The sequence below is a fragment of the Budorcas taxicolor genome, chromosome 14 (genome assembly GCF_023091745.1).
Source record: "Budorcas taxicolor isolate Tak-1 chromosome 14, Takin1.1, whole genome shotgun sequence".
Lineage (NCBI taxonomy): Eukaryota > Metazoa > Chordata > Mammalia > Artiodactyla > Bovidae > Budorcas > Budorcas taxicolor.
This window is the reverse complement of record NC_068923.1, coordinates 86483577-86494969: the sequence shown is the minus strand read 5'-3', so window position 1 is coordinate 86494969 and position 11393 is coordinate 86483577. Positions and strand designations below refer to the sequence as shown.

Below are 11393 nucleotides of genomic sequence, written 5' to 3'. Positions count from 1 at the left end.
ATATTACAAATGGATTAAAAATCTTTATGTTTAAATATTTAAAATAAAGCACAAAAATACTGGAAAAAATGTAACTGAATATTATATAAAGGAACATCATATGCATTCTTGAACATGACAACTTTAGAGTAAGATCTCAAGGCAACTTTGGAAAGACCTCTTTTTTTTTTAATGGAATAGAACAAGGTAATTTTTGAACAATAATCTTTATTAGTGTATTTTCAAAGATACATATAATCCTGAGCTAGTGCATTTATACATTTATCATTTACTCCTTGAAATTTATGTGCATTTTGCCCCAAACTCTCTGATGAGTACATTTTATACTAATCAGGAACATAAATAATTAAAAATATTATTCTTATCTCTGGAATAGCCAATTGACTTACTCAGATCACCTCATTATCTAATTCTATTCAGTACTACTTCAAAAGCTTTAGACTATTACATTTCAGCTAAGTAATTTCTTTTTAAAACTACAAAGATGGGCAGTGCAAGAGGTGATTCTTTAAATCCTAGTGAATTCCGAGAAAACTACATTGCTTTTTGTCTTTGATCTGTATTTGGAATAAATTTGGTAATCATTTGACCAGCTATCTTTGAGAAGGATGATAAAACTAACTACATCTAATCTTAACATTTTAGCCCGTGTAAAATGTCACAGGCTTCCTTCACATTTCAGTATTCCATGTGTGTGTGCTCAGTTGTGTCTGACTGTTTGCGACTCCATGGACTATAGCCCTCCAGGCTTCTCTGTCTATGGAATTTTCCAGGCAAGAATACTGGAGTGGGTTGCCATTTCCTCCTCCAGGGAATCTTCTCAACCCAGGCATCAAACCCAAGTCTCTTGCATCTCCTGCACTGGCAAGCAGATTCTTTACCACTGTGCCATCTGGGAAGCCCCACGTATTCCATAAACTAAGGGCATGGCAACCCACTCCAGTATTCCTGCCTGAAGAACTTCAGGGACAGAGGAGCCTGGCAGGCTACAGTCCATGGACGTGCAAAGAATCAGACACGACTGAGCGACTAAAACACACACACACCCCAATAAGAAAAATTAACCATGATCTAATGAAAAGGAGGACAATCTGATACAGATACATTTTTGTAAACTGTTAAATATTATGAAAAACGTTATGTGAAACACTTTCTTCAAGTTCCATAAAGGAATACATAGAGCTGGTTAATATTAAATTTCATAAATCTAGGCCAGAACTTTTATAATTAGAACATTTTCAAACAATGACAAAAATGAAAGACAAAAGTCCTGTGATCTTTGAGAACAAACATTTATCCAACATATCTCCAACGGTGGACAAATAAATATTTTTATTCTCATATTTTAAATTACTACCAAAATATTATTTATTTCTACAAACAACATAAAACAAGCATACAGTATCTAGAAATGGTCTTTATCTAACAAGAATGTCAAGTCTTTGAAGGTACACTAAACATATTTTTTCTTCCTGAACGATGTCACTATGATCTTAGGTTAAAGTTACTATAAGCAGTTTAAGCAAAATGCATATTGCTTAGATTTAAAGCAAGCAATTGTGATAGCTTAATTAAAAAGTGAGTATAAATGTGAAGCTATTACAGCAATATTTATAAACACTCCTTGAGAATACTCACAGACCAGCAAGTAATAGAATAATTGATTTAAAAAGAATGAAAGTGTGGTGTTAGGTATGATTGGGAAGAAATCAAAAATACCTTTAAGACATGTAAAAGAACATGAAGACCAAGCTTTATTATTTGGAGCTTGAAAACTTAGCAGCAAAAGAAACTATGTGCCTATAATGTAGTACAATAAACGTTTGTTCATATAAGGCTCCCAGTCTTAAAACTTCATACATAAATGAAAATGAAATCCATTAGGTAAATAATTTAAGATGTCCAGAGTAGCTTATCAAGAACTGTTAGATACTCTCAACCGCATCACAAGGTCATAAATAAGCTTATGCAAAACTGTGTTCTGGATAACTCACTCTTATGGCTCCCCAATAACAAGCTCGGATAAGGCAGACCAAACCTAAGAGATAAGCAATTGCCCAAGAAACATAGGTTGCATGAAATCGTCTTGCAAAATCTTGGGTGCCAACCTAAAATAAAAAGCAATATAAAAATAAAAGGTTAGAAACTGAGAATTTGCATTGGCTTTTTTGGTGATTTTTATGAAACATATTCCCAAGATGACAAAATATGAGTTGCTGCATTTGTTGACTGACACAGATAGAGTAAAATTTCATAAAATGACATAGTAGGTTATGTTAACTATACATTTTATCAAATCAACAAAAATCCCATTAAACCATTTATAAAGGAATTTAATCTATATCCCTGATGCCATCCCCATATTGATAATAAATCTTTGACTTGAATAAAAAGAAGAGTTTTTTAGACCATTGTAGCTGAATGAGTATTGCTTCAGCTCTGGCCATGGCAAAACTGGGGCTGGCACTAAATAAAAACAAATGGGCTTTTTGTTAAATGCGTGATAAAAGTTCCCAATATCAAGAACTTTCAGAGGGATCCCAAGACATGATTTCACCTGGATGGGCAAACTCCACTGAGAACAAGCCCATGGATTGCCTTCAGATTGCTCAAAATTTTTTAGAAGCTTCTAGCCTCGTATGTCAGGGAGGCAGGTTCTTTAGGGATCAAAGAAAGTTGTTCCAAACCTCACCATTTACTACTGATCAAGTTAAGAGGAAAGAATTCTAACAAGGAATAGAGTAATACTCACAGTTAATCCAATCCCAATGAAAATACATATCATTCCAATGGTAATATATACACAGCAGCGCCTTCGAGGAAGTGCACTACCCACTGAAGAACTGTAAATTTCATGAGAACAAAAAAGAATATTAAGTATGAACATGAAGGTTCTCCATATCATCATTGTGAGTACTAATTCACGACTTTAGTAACATATATATGCTTCCATTTATTTCTTCAACTTAAGAGACAAGAACGTGCATAATAAGAATGATATTTGGGGGGACTTCCCTGGTGGTCCGGTGGTTTAGAATTCACCTTTCAATGCAGGGGACGTGGGTTCAACCCCTGGTCAGGGAACTAAGAACCCACATACCGCAGGGCAATTAAGCCCTCGAGCCAGAACTAGAGCAGTCTCCAAACTGCAACAAGAGAAGCCTGCTCCCTGCAGCTAGAGAAAGCCCATGCACCACAACAAAGAGCTTGCAGGCCACAACGAAGACCCAGTGCAACCAAAATAAAAATAAAAAAGAATGATATTTTTAATGAGCTATCTAAATCATAATTAGTGAGTTTGTGTTGTAGTGACTCGTTGTAGTTTTAAACAAGATTCAAGTCTTGGTCATTGACAATATCCATAAAAACCCACGATAGTCAACGATTATTTTCCAAGATAAAATTTTATTACCAAAAAACTCTATTTCAGAATGGAAAATAGGTTCTATCTTAAAAATAGCATTTTATTCTCTTACATTTATAACTGTTGGCGTATGTTTAGTGTAGAAAATAAGAATAAAGAATAAAAAGGAAAATTACCTATAATTCCACTACCATGAATACCACTGAACATTTTGCCTATTTTTCTACAGCCATCTTTTCTAACTTACCAATTTAGCATAAGCATTTTCTTACATCATTAGGTATTCTCAAAGTAGAATTCTGAGAGATGAATATAACATAACTTAATGAATTCCCTACTATTGGACACTTAGCATTTTCCTTCTTGTAAATAACGCCAGCCAAGCTTCCTTGGTGGCTTAGCTGGTAAAGAATCCACTTGCAATGTGGGAGACCTGGGTTCGATCCCTGGATTGGGAAGATCCCGTGGAGAAGGGAACAGCTACCCACTCCAGTATTCTGGCTGGAGAATTTCATGGACTGTATAGTTGAAGTGGTCACAAAGAGTCGGACATGACTGAGTTACTTTCACAAGCAACATCTAAAATCATTCTGCTTTTTAAAAAGTGGAAGTGGAGGTGATTTACAATGTTTTTTTTTTAATTTCTGCTGTCCAACAAAGTGACTCAATTTTACATATATATATGTCGTGAAGTCACTCAGTCATGTCCGATTCTTTGTGACCCCATGGATTGTAGCCCACCAGGCTCTTCCATCCATGGAATTTTCTAGGCAAGAGTACTGGAGTGGGTTGCCATTTCCTTCTCCAGGGGATCTTCCCAACCCAGGGATCGAACCCGAGTCTCCCGCATTGCAGGCAGACGCTTTACTGTCTAAGCCACCATATATATATGTATATATATATATATAAATTCTTTACTTTCTTTTCCATTATGGTTTATCACAGGATATTGAATATAGTTCCCTGTGCTACATAGTTGGGCCTTGTTGTTTATCCATTCTACATATACTAGTTTGCATACGCTGACCCCAAACTCCCAATCTATTTCTCCCCTACCCCACCACTATGGCAACCAACTTACACTCCCAGTAACAGCGTAGGAGGGCTCCCTTTTCTCCACTCCTCTCCAGTATTTGTTATTTGCAGAATTTTTAACAATTTCCATTCTGAGCTGTGTGAGATGGGACCTCACTGTAGTTTTGCTTGCATTTCCCTAATAATTAGCCATGCTGAACATCTTATAATGTGCTTTTTGGCACATTTGTATGTCTTTGGAAAATGCCTATTTAGGTCTTTTGCCCATTTTTCAATTGGGTTGTTTGTTTTGTTGCTGTTGAGTTATTTGCATATTTTGAAAATTTAGCTCTTGTCAGTCACATCATGTGCAAGTTATTTTCTCCCAGCCACTAGTTTTTCTTTTCATTTTCTTAATGGTTCTTTTGCTGTACAAAAGCTCGTAAGTTTCATTAGGCCCATTTGTTTATTTTTGCACTTATTTCTATTGCCTTGGGGGACTGACCTAAGAAAATATTGGTACAGTTTATACTGGAGGATGTTTTGCCTATGTTCTCTTCTAGGAGTTTTATGGTGTCATGTCTAATGTTTAAGTCTTTAAGTCATTTTGAGGTTATTTTTGCATATGGTATGACAGTGTTTTTAATTTAATTAGAGATGTAGCGTCCAACTTTCCCAACACCCCTTGCTGGAAACACTGTTTTTTCCCTATTGTATATTTTTGCTTCCTTTGTTGAAGATGAATTGACCATAGGTGTGTGGATTTGTTTAGGGGCTCTCTATTCTGTTTCATTGATCCATATATGTTTTTGTGTCAATATCATGCTGTTTTGATTACTGTAATTTTGTAGTGTAGTCTGAAGTCTGGGAGCATTATGCCTTCAGCTTTGCTCTTTTTCTTCAGGATTGCTTTGGCAATTCTGGGTCCTTTATGATTCCATATGAATGTAAGAATTATTTGTTTAATTCTGTGAAAAAGGACATGAGTAATTTGATAGGGATCTCTTTAAATCTGTATATTGCTTTGGGTAGTATGGCCATTTTAATAATACTAATTTTTTGCATTGTTAGAATTAGGATTACAAAATTAAAGAGATTAAACTTTTAAAAATCTTAAATACACATGCAAGAAGCCTATGGGAAATTCATAAAATATATCTCTCAACTGAAATTCTAAATTCAATGGTTTTCAGTTCTCTCTACTTCTAATCAAAAAAAAAATTTTTTTCAGAATAGTAAAAGTACAGCAAAGGTCAAAAAGCCAAACTAGTACTTTCTCTTTTCCCAAACAAACATACATTAACCCATATCACATATCACATATTGTGTTAGTGGATGGTATTGTTGTTCAGTTGCCCTGTTGTGTCTGACTCTTTGGGACCCCATGGACTGCAACACACCAGGCTTCTCTGTCCCTCACCATCTCCCGAAGTTTGCCCAAGTTCATGTCCATTGCATCAGTGATGCCATCCAGATATCTCACCTTCTGATGCCCTCTTCTCCTTCTGCCTTCAATCTGTCCCAACATCAGGGACTTTTCCAATGAGTTGACTGTTTGTATCAGGTGACTGAAATACTGGAGTTTTAGCTTCAGCATCAGTCCTTCCAATGAATATTCAGGGTTGATTTCTTTTAAAATTGACTTGTTTGATCTCCTTGCTGTCCAAGGGACTCTCAAGAGTCTTCTCCAGCACCACAGTTGGAACGCATCAATTCTTTGGCTCTCTGCCTTCTTTATGGTCCAGCTCTCACAACCACACAAGGCCACTGGGAGGACTATAGCCTTGATTATATGGACCTTTGTCAGCAGAGTAATGTCTCTGCTTTTCAGCACACTGTCTAGGTTTGTCATAGCCTTCCTGCCAAGAAGCAATTGTCTTCTGATTTCATGACTGCAGTCACCATCTGCAGTGATTTTAGAGCCCAACTGGAGGAAATCTGTTATTATTTCCACTTTTCCCCCTTCTATTTGCCATGAAGTAATGCAGCTGGATGCCATGATCTTCATTTTTTTAATATCTAGTTTTAATCTGGCTCTTTCACTCTCCTCCTTCACCCTCATCAAGAGGCTCTTTAGTTCCTCTTTGCTTTCTGCCATTAGAGTGGTATCATCCTCATATCTGAGGTTGGTGATGTTCCTCCCACCTATCTTGATTCCAGCTTGTAACTCATCCAGCCCGGCATTTCTCATTTTGTCCTCAGTGAACAGGTTAAATAGGGTGACAGCAGACAGCCCTACATATATATATATAATTATCTGATTTGTCTGTGTACAGCCAGTGTCAACATTATACCTACCACGTGGTAAATTACTCATAGAATGTCTACTGAATAAATGAAATATAGAAATACATCACTTACTAGGCATAATTTAGGAGTGTGCTATTCCAAAAAGGTTACTTTTGCATAATAGAAAAGTAGCTTCCTTTAAGTTCCAAATCTTTTTTAAAATTGATGAATATTGTTGCAAATATGTATCATAAAAATTCTTGAATACTTGAACCAAAACAGAAACATCTGGATGATCTGGGAGTGGGGGGTGGTTATCATTAATTGCAGTAGTATACAGCCTATCACCTGGAGTTAATAGGGAATCTGTGACTCACTCTCTGTATGTTATATTTAACTTTGACTACTTTTAATAACCATGTGTGCATTTGGTGATTTCTCCTGTGTTATATATCACAGCTGGCCATCATTTCTCATTTACCTAAGTATCTGCCTCTGGTGGTCTAATCTACAATGGAAGTGAAAGTGAAAGTGGCTCAGTTGTGTCTGACTCTTTGTGACCCCATGGGCTATACAGTCCATAGAATTCTCCCGGCCAGAATACTGGAGTGGGTAGACTTTCCCTTCTCTAGGGGATCTTCCCAACCCAGGGATCGAACCCGGATCTCCCGCGTTGCTGGCAGATTCTTTACCAGCTGAGCCACAACGGAAGCCCAATCTACCATGGATTAGAAGGCAACTGAATTTACTAGAATAAGTCAAAAGTTTCTAAGTGAATACTGTAGCAGCTTTTCTATGAGGCAAAGGAACACACTTTTGTGTTTAAAGTGTGTTTAGAAACACACTTTAGTTTTCTAATACGTAGAAAACCCACGCTCATTTTTCATCACTCAACATAAACAGTCTCTACCTCTGGAAAATCTTCACAGGAAAGAAATAATTTACCACTACTTTATAACCCAAATGCCATCTTATCACAAGGAAAGGCAATGACCAAAAACACCTATTGCATGGATAATAAAATCTCTTATACATTTAATACAAATGTGGTATCTGTATGTAACACATAATATTGTTTTGCAAGTATTAAAACTTTTTACACATACATGTGTTAAACTGTTTGCTTCTGTGACTTGTTTTTTCCCCCTTGATACTCTACATGACTTTCCCATATTCACATGCAGAAATTAACTTCGTTCATTTTCACAACTATCTTCCATTACACACACACACACACACACACACACACACACACGGAGCTTGCTCATTCTTCTTGCTGATGGACAGTCAGGGACTTAAAAAATTTTTTGTTTTTTTTTGCTATTATAACAAGACTGTTTCAAATACACTCTAAATGTTTCCTTAGGTAAATATGCAGGAATTTATCAAACATATACCTAGGAATAGAATTACTGGGTTGTACTGTAGACATATCTTTACTTTTCACAAATGCCAAATTTATATCTCCACTGACACTATATGAGAACTTCCATTGTTCTACCTATATCCTCATTAACACTTCAACACTTGGTAATGTTCTCAGGTTTGAGAATTTCATGAGTGTGAATGGTATTTCATTGTGGATTTATTATGTATTAATATATAACTAATTTGTAGTGAGGTTGGACATCTTCTCTTATGCATGTTGACTACTGATTTTTTCTATTAATTGCTTGTTCATACCTATTGTCTCTTTGTCTTGGGCTGTATTTAGATAATTCATAGATGATATTTATACAGTCTGCATACTATTCCATGCAGCTATATATACCACACATATCTTTTTTTAAAGGATTTTTTAATATGGACTATTTTTGAAGTTTTTATTGAATCTGTTACAATAGTGCTCTGTTTTGCGTTTTGTTTTTTTGGCCATGAAGCATGTGAGGTCTTAGCTCCCTGACCTGTGATTGAACCCACAGCCCCTGCACTGGAAGGTGAAGTCTTAGCCACTGGACTGCCAGGGAAGTCCCTATACATATCTTCTTATAGTATGTTTTTACAAATTCATCTTTAATAACATATTTTGATATGAGTATTTACCAGTGATACCAATGTAATACAAAGTACTTCTAATATAGTCAAAACTACCAATCTTTTCCTTTAATGTTTGTACTTTTTTAGGAAGTTCTTTTCTACTTCTGTCATAAAAATATTTTTCTACCTTTTCTTCTAAAAGTATTACAGTTTTGCTTTTTGCATCGCCAGCTACAAATTGGCACTTGCCAGCTACCTCAAGGATTAAATCATGAGCTGCTGCAGCTTACTGACCTTCAACCCTCCCTGAAAGGAGTTCAGGGTGGAGTTCAGGAATGAGACACTTTGTTCTCTGAGAAAATCTGGCAGACCAGGTCTTCAGATAGATCTTTTCAGGAGATTTTATGAGCCCAATTCTTGCAGCTCCTCATTTCTAGAAAAGCACTAATGTCAACTCCTCTCATGTCTACTAGGGGTAGTAAGAGTCACTAGTAGTGACTAATGACTTCATAAGACCAGTAGCAATCTTCTGCAAAAATTGGTGCTTGATTGCATGTACTCCCCCTTCACCAAAATCACACATATACTGACCTTCCTCCCTACCTCTCTGGAGCAGTATCTATCCCTGATAAAACTTAACTCCCAACTCTCACACTGTGCCTTGTTTTTTAGTTGGCAGCATTTATGTTGATTGTCAAGAGCATAGTTCTTATAATTATTCATTTTTATTCTACATATATCAAAGTTAGATTACTTGTTGCACACAAGTTTGGAATTTATATTTCTGATGAAGTGACCATAATGATAACAATACCCTAAAGCATATGATATATTAAGGTATATGCTAAAATGTCATAACAGAGAAATCTAGAAAACAGTAGCTTTATTTCTCTTGCACATAAGAATTCAAAGGTAAACGTACACCCAAGGGCTAGTAAACAGTTCTGTTCCATGACTGCCACTCACTCAATATGGTAACAAACATCCTACTGCAGGTGCCTTCTCCAAGCAACTGGAAGAAGGGAGTAAAAAGCAGGACAAGCAGGTTTTGTCTTTAAATAGAGTTCCAGGAAGATGTAGTAATCACTTTTGTTCATATTCCATGGTCCTCAACACAAACACATGGTCACAACCATCTGCAAGAGAGGTTAGGAAGCGGAGTCTCTAGCTGAGCAGCCATTAAGACTGACAGTTCCACTGTAAGGAAGAGAAGAACAGCAGTCTCTGGTATTTGACCTAGTATTACTATTGCTCTTTTACTGTTGGTTAGTGTTTGCCTGGTATATCTTTCCTTTTGGTTAGTGTTTCACAGTTTCACTTTTTACTTTTATTCCATGTTCTCATATTTTATGCGTTTCATCTTCAAATTGCATAAAGATGTACTTAAATCTAGTCTGATAATTTCTCACAAGTTTAATAAGTTAACATATATTCTGACAACTAATATACATTGATTATTTCTTCTTATTTTGGTTTTCTACTCTCTGTTTTCTTTGCCCTCCATCCCCTTTTCTAGATTTCTTTTGGATTGACTCTGATGCTCTTTGGAGAAAGCAATGGCACCCCACTCCAGTACTCTTGCCTGGAAAATGCCATGGACAGAGGAGCTTGGTAGGCTGCAGTCAATGGGGTTGCGAAGAGTTGGACACCACTGAGCGACTTCACTTTCACTTCACTTTCATGCGCTGGAGAAGGGAATGGCACCCCACTCCAGTGTTCTTGCCTGGAGAATCCCAGGGACAGGAGAGCCTGGTGGGCTGCTGTCTATGGGGTTGCACAGAGTCGGACACGACTGAAGCGACTTAGCAGCAGCAGCAGCTGATGCTCTTATTTCATTTGCTACCTACTATTTTGAATTTTAATGATGTATCAGTTTACTTCAGTTCAGTCGCTCAGTCATGTCCGACTCTTTGTGACCCCGTGAATCACAGCACGACAAGCCTCCCTGTCCATCACCAACTCCCGGAGTTTACTCAAACTCATGTCCATCTAGTCAGTGATGCCATCCAGCCATCTCATCCTCTGTCATCCCCTTCTCCTCCTGCCCCCAATCCCTCCCAGCATCAGGGTCTTCTCAAATGAGTCAGCTCTTCGCATGAGGTGGCCAACATATTGGAGTTTCAGCTTTAGTATCAGTCCTTCCAATGAACACCCAGGACTGATCTCCTTTAGGATGAACTGGTTGAACCTCCTTGCAGTCCAAGGAACTCTCAAGAGTCTTCTCCAACACCACAGTTCAAAAGCATCAATTCTTCGGTACTCAGCTTTCTTCACAGTCCAACTCTCACATCCATACATAACCACTGGAAAAACCATAGCCTTGACTAGATGGACCTTTGTTGGCAAAGTAATATCTCTGCTTTTGAATATGCTATCTAGGTTGGTCATAACTTTTCTTCCAAAGAGTGAGTGTCTTTTAATTTCATGGCTGCAGTCACCATCTGCAGTGATTTGGGAGCCCCCCAAAATAAAGTCTGACACTGTTTCCACTGTTTCCCCATCTATTTCTCATGAACTGATGGGACCAGATGCCATGATCTTCGTTTTCTGAATGTTGAGCTTTAAGCCAACCTATTCACTCTCCTCTTTCACTTTCATCAAGAGGCTTTTTAGTTCCTCTTCACTTTCTGCCATAAGGGTGGTGTCATCTGCATATCTGAGGTTATTGATATTTTCCCGGCGATCTTGATTCCAGCTTGTGTTTCTTCCAGTCCAGTGTTTCTCATGATGTACTCTGCATATAAGTTAAATAAGCAGGGTGACAATATACAGCCTTGATGTACTCCTTTTCCTATTTGGAACCAGTCTG

General features: G+C 37.3%; 1 protein-coding gene across 1 annotated transcript in view; it reads right to left on the bottom strand.

Moving 5' to 3' along the window:
• Positions 1-221: 221 nt before the first annotated feature.
• The window catches only part of PIP4P2 (phosphatidylinositol-4,5-bisphosphate 4-phosphatase 2), a 73504-nt gene continuing 62332 nt past the window's right edge, over positions 222-11393 (bottom strand). The window contains exons 6-7 of the mRNA XM_052651764.1: positions 2753-2843; positions 222-2108 (exon numbers count right to left, since the gene is read on the bottom strand). Coding sequence (XP_052507724.1) covers positions 1965-2108; positions 2753-2843 — 235 coding nt within the window. The 3' untranslated portion in view covers positions 222-1964. The remainder of the gene's footprint in view (positions 2109-2752; positions 2844-11393) is intronic.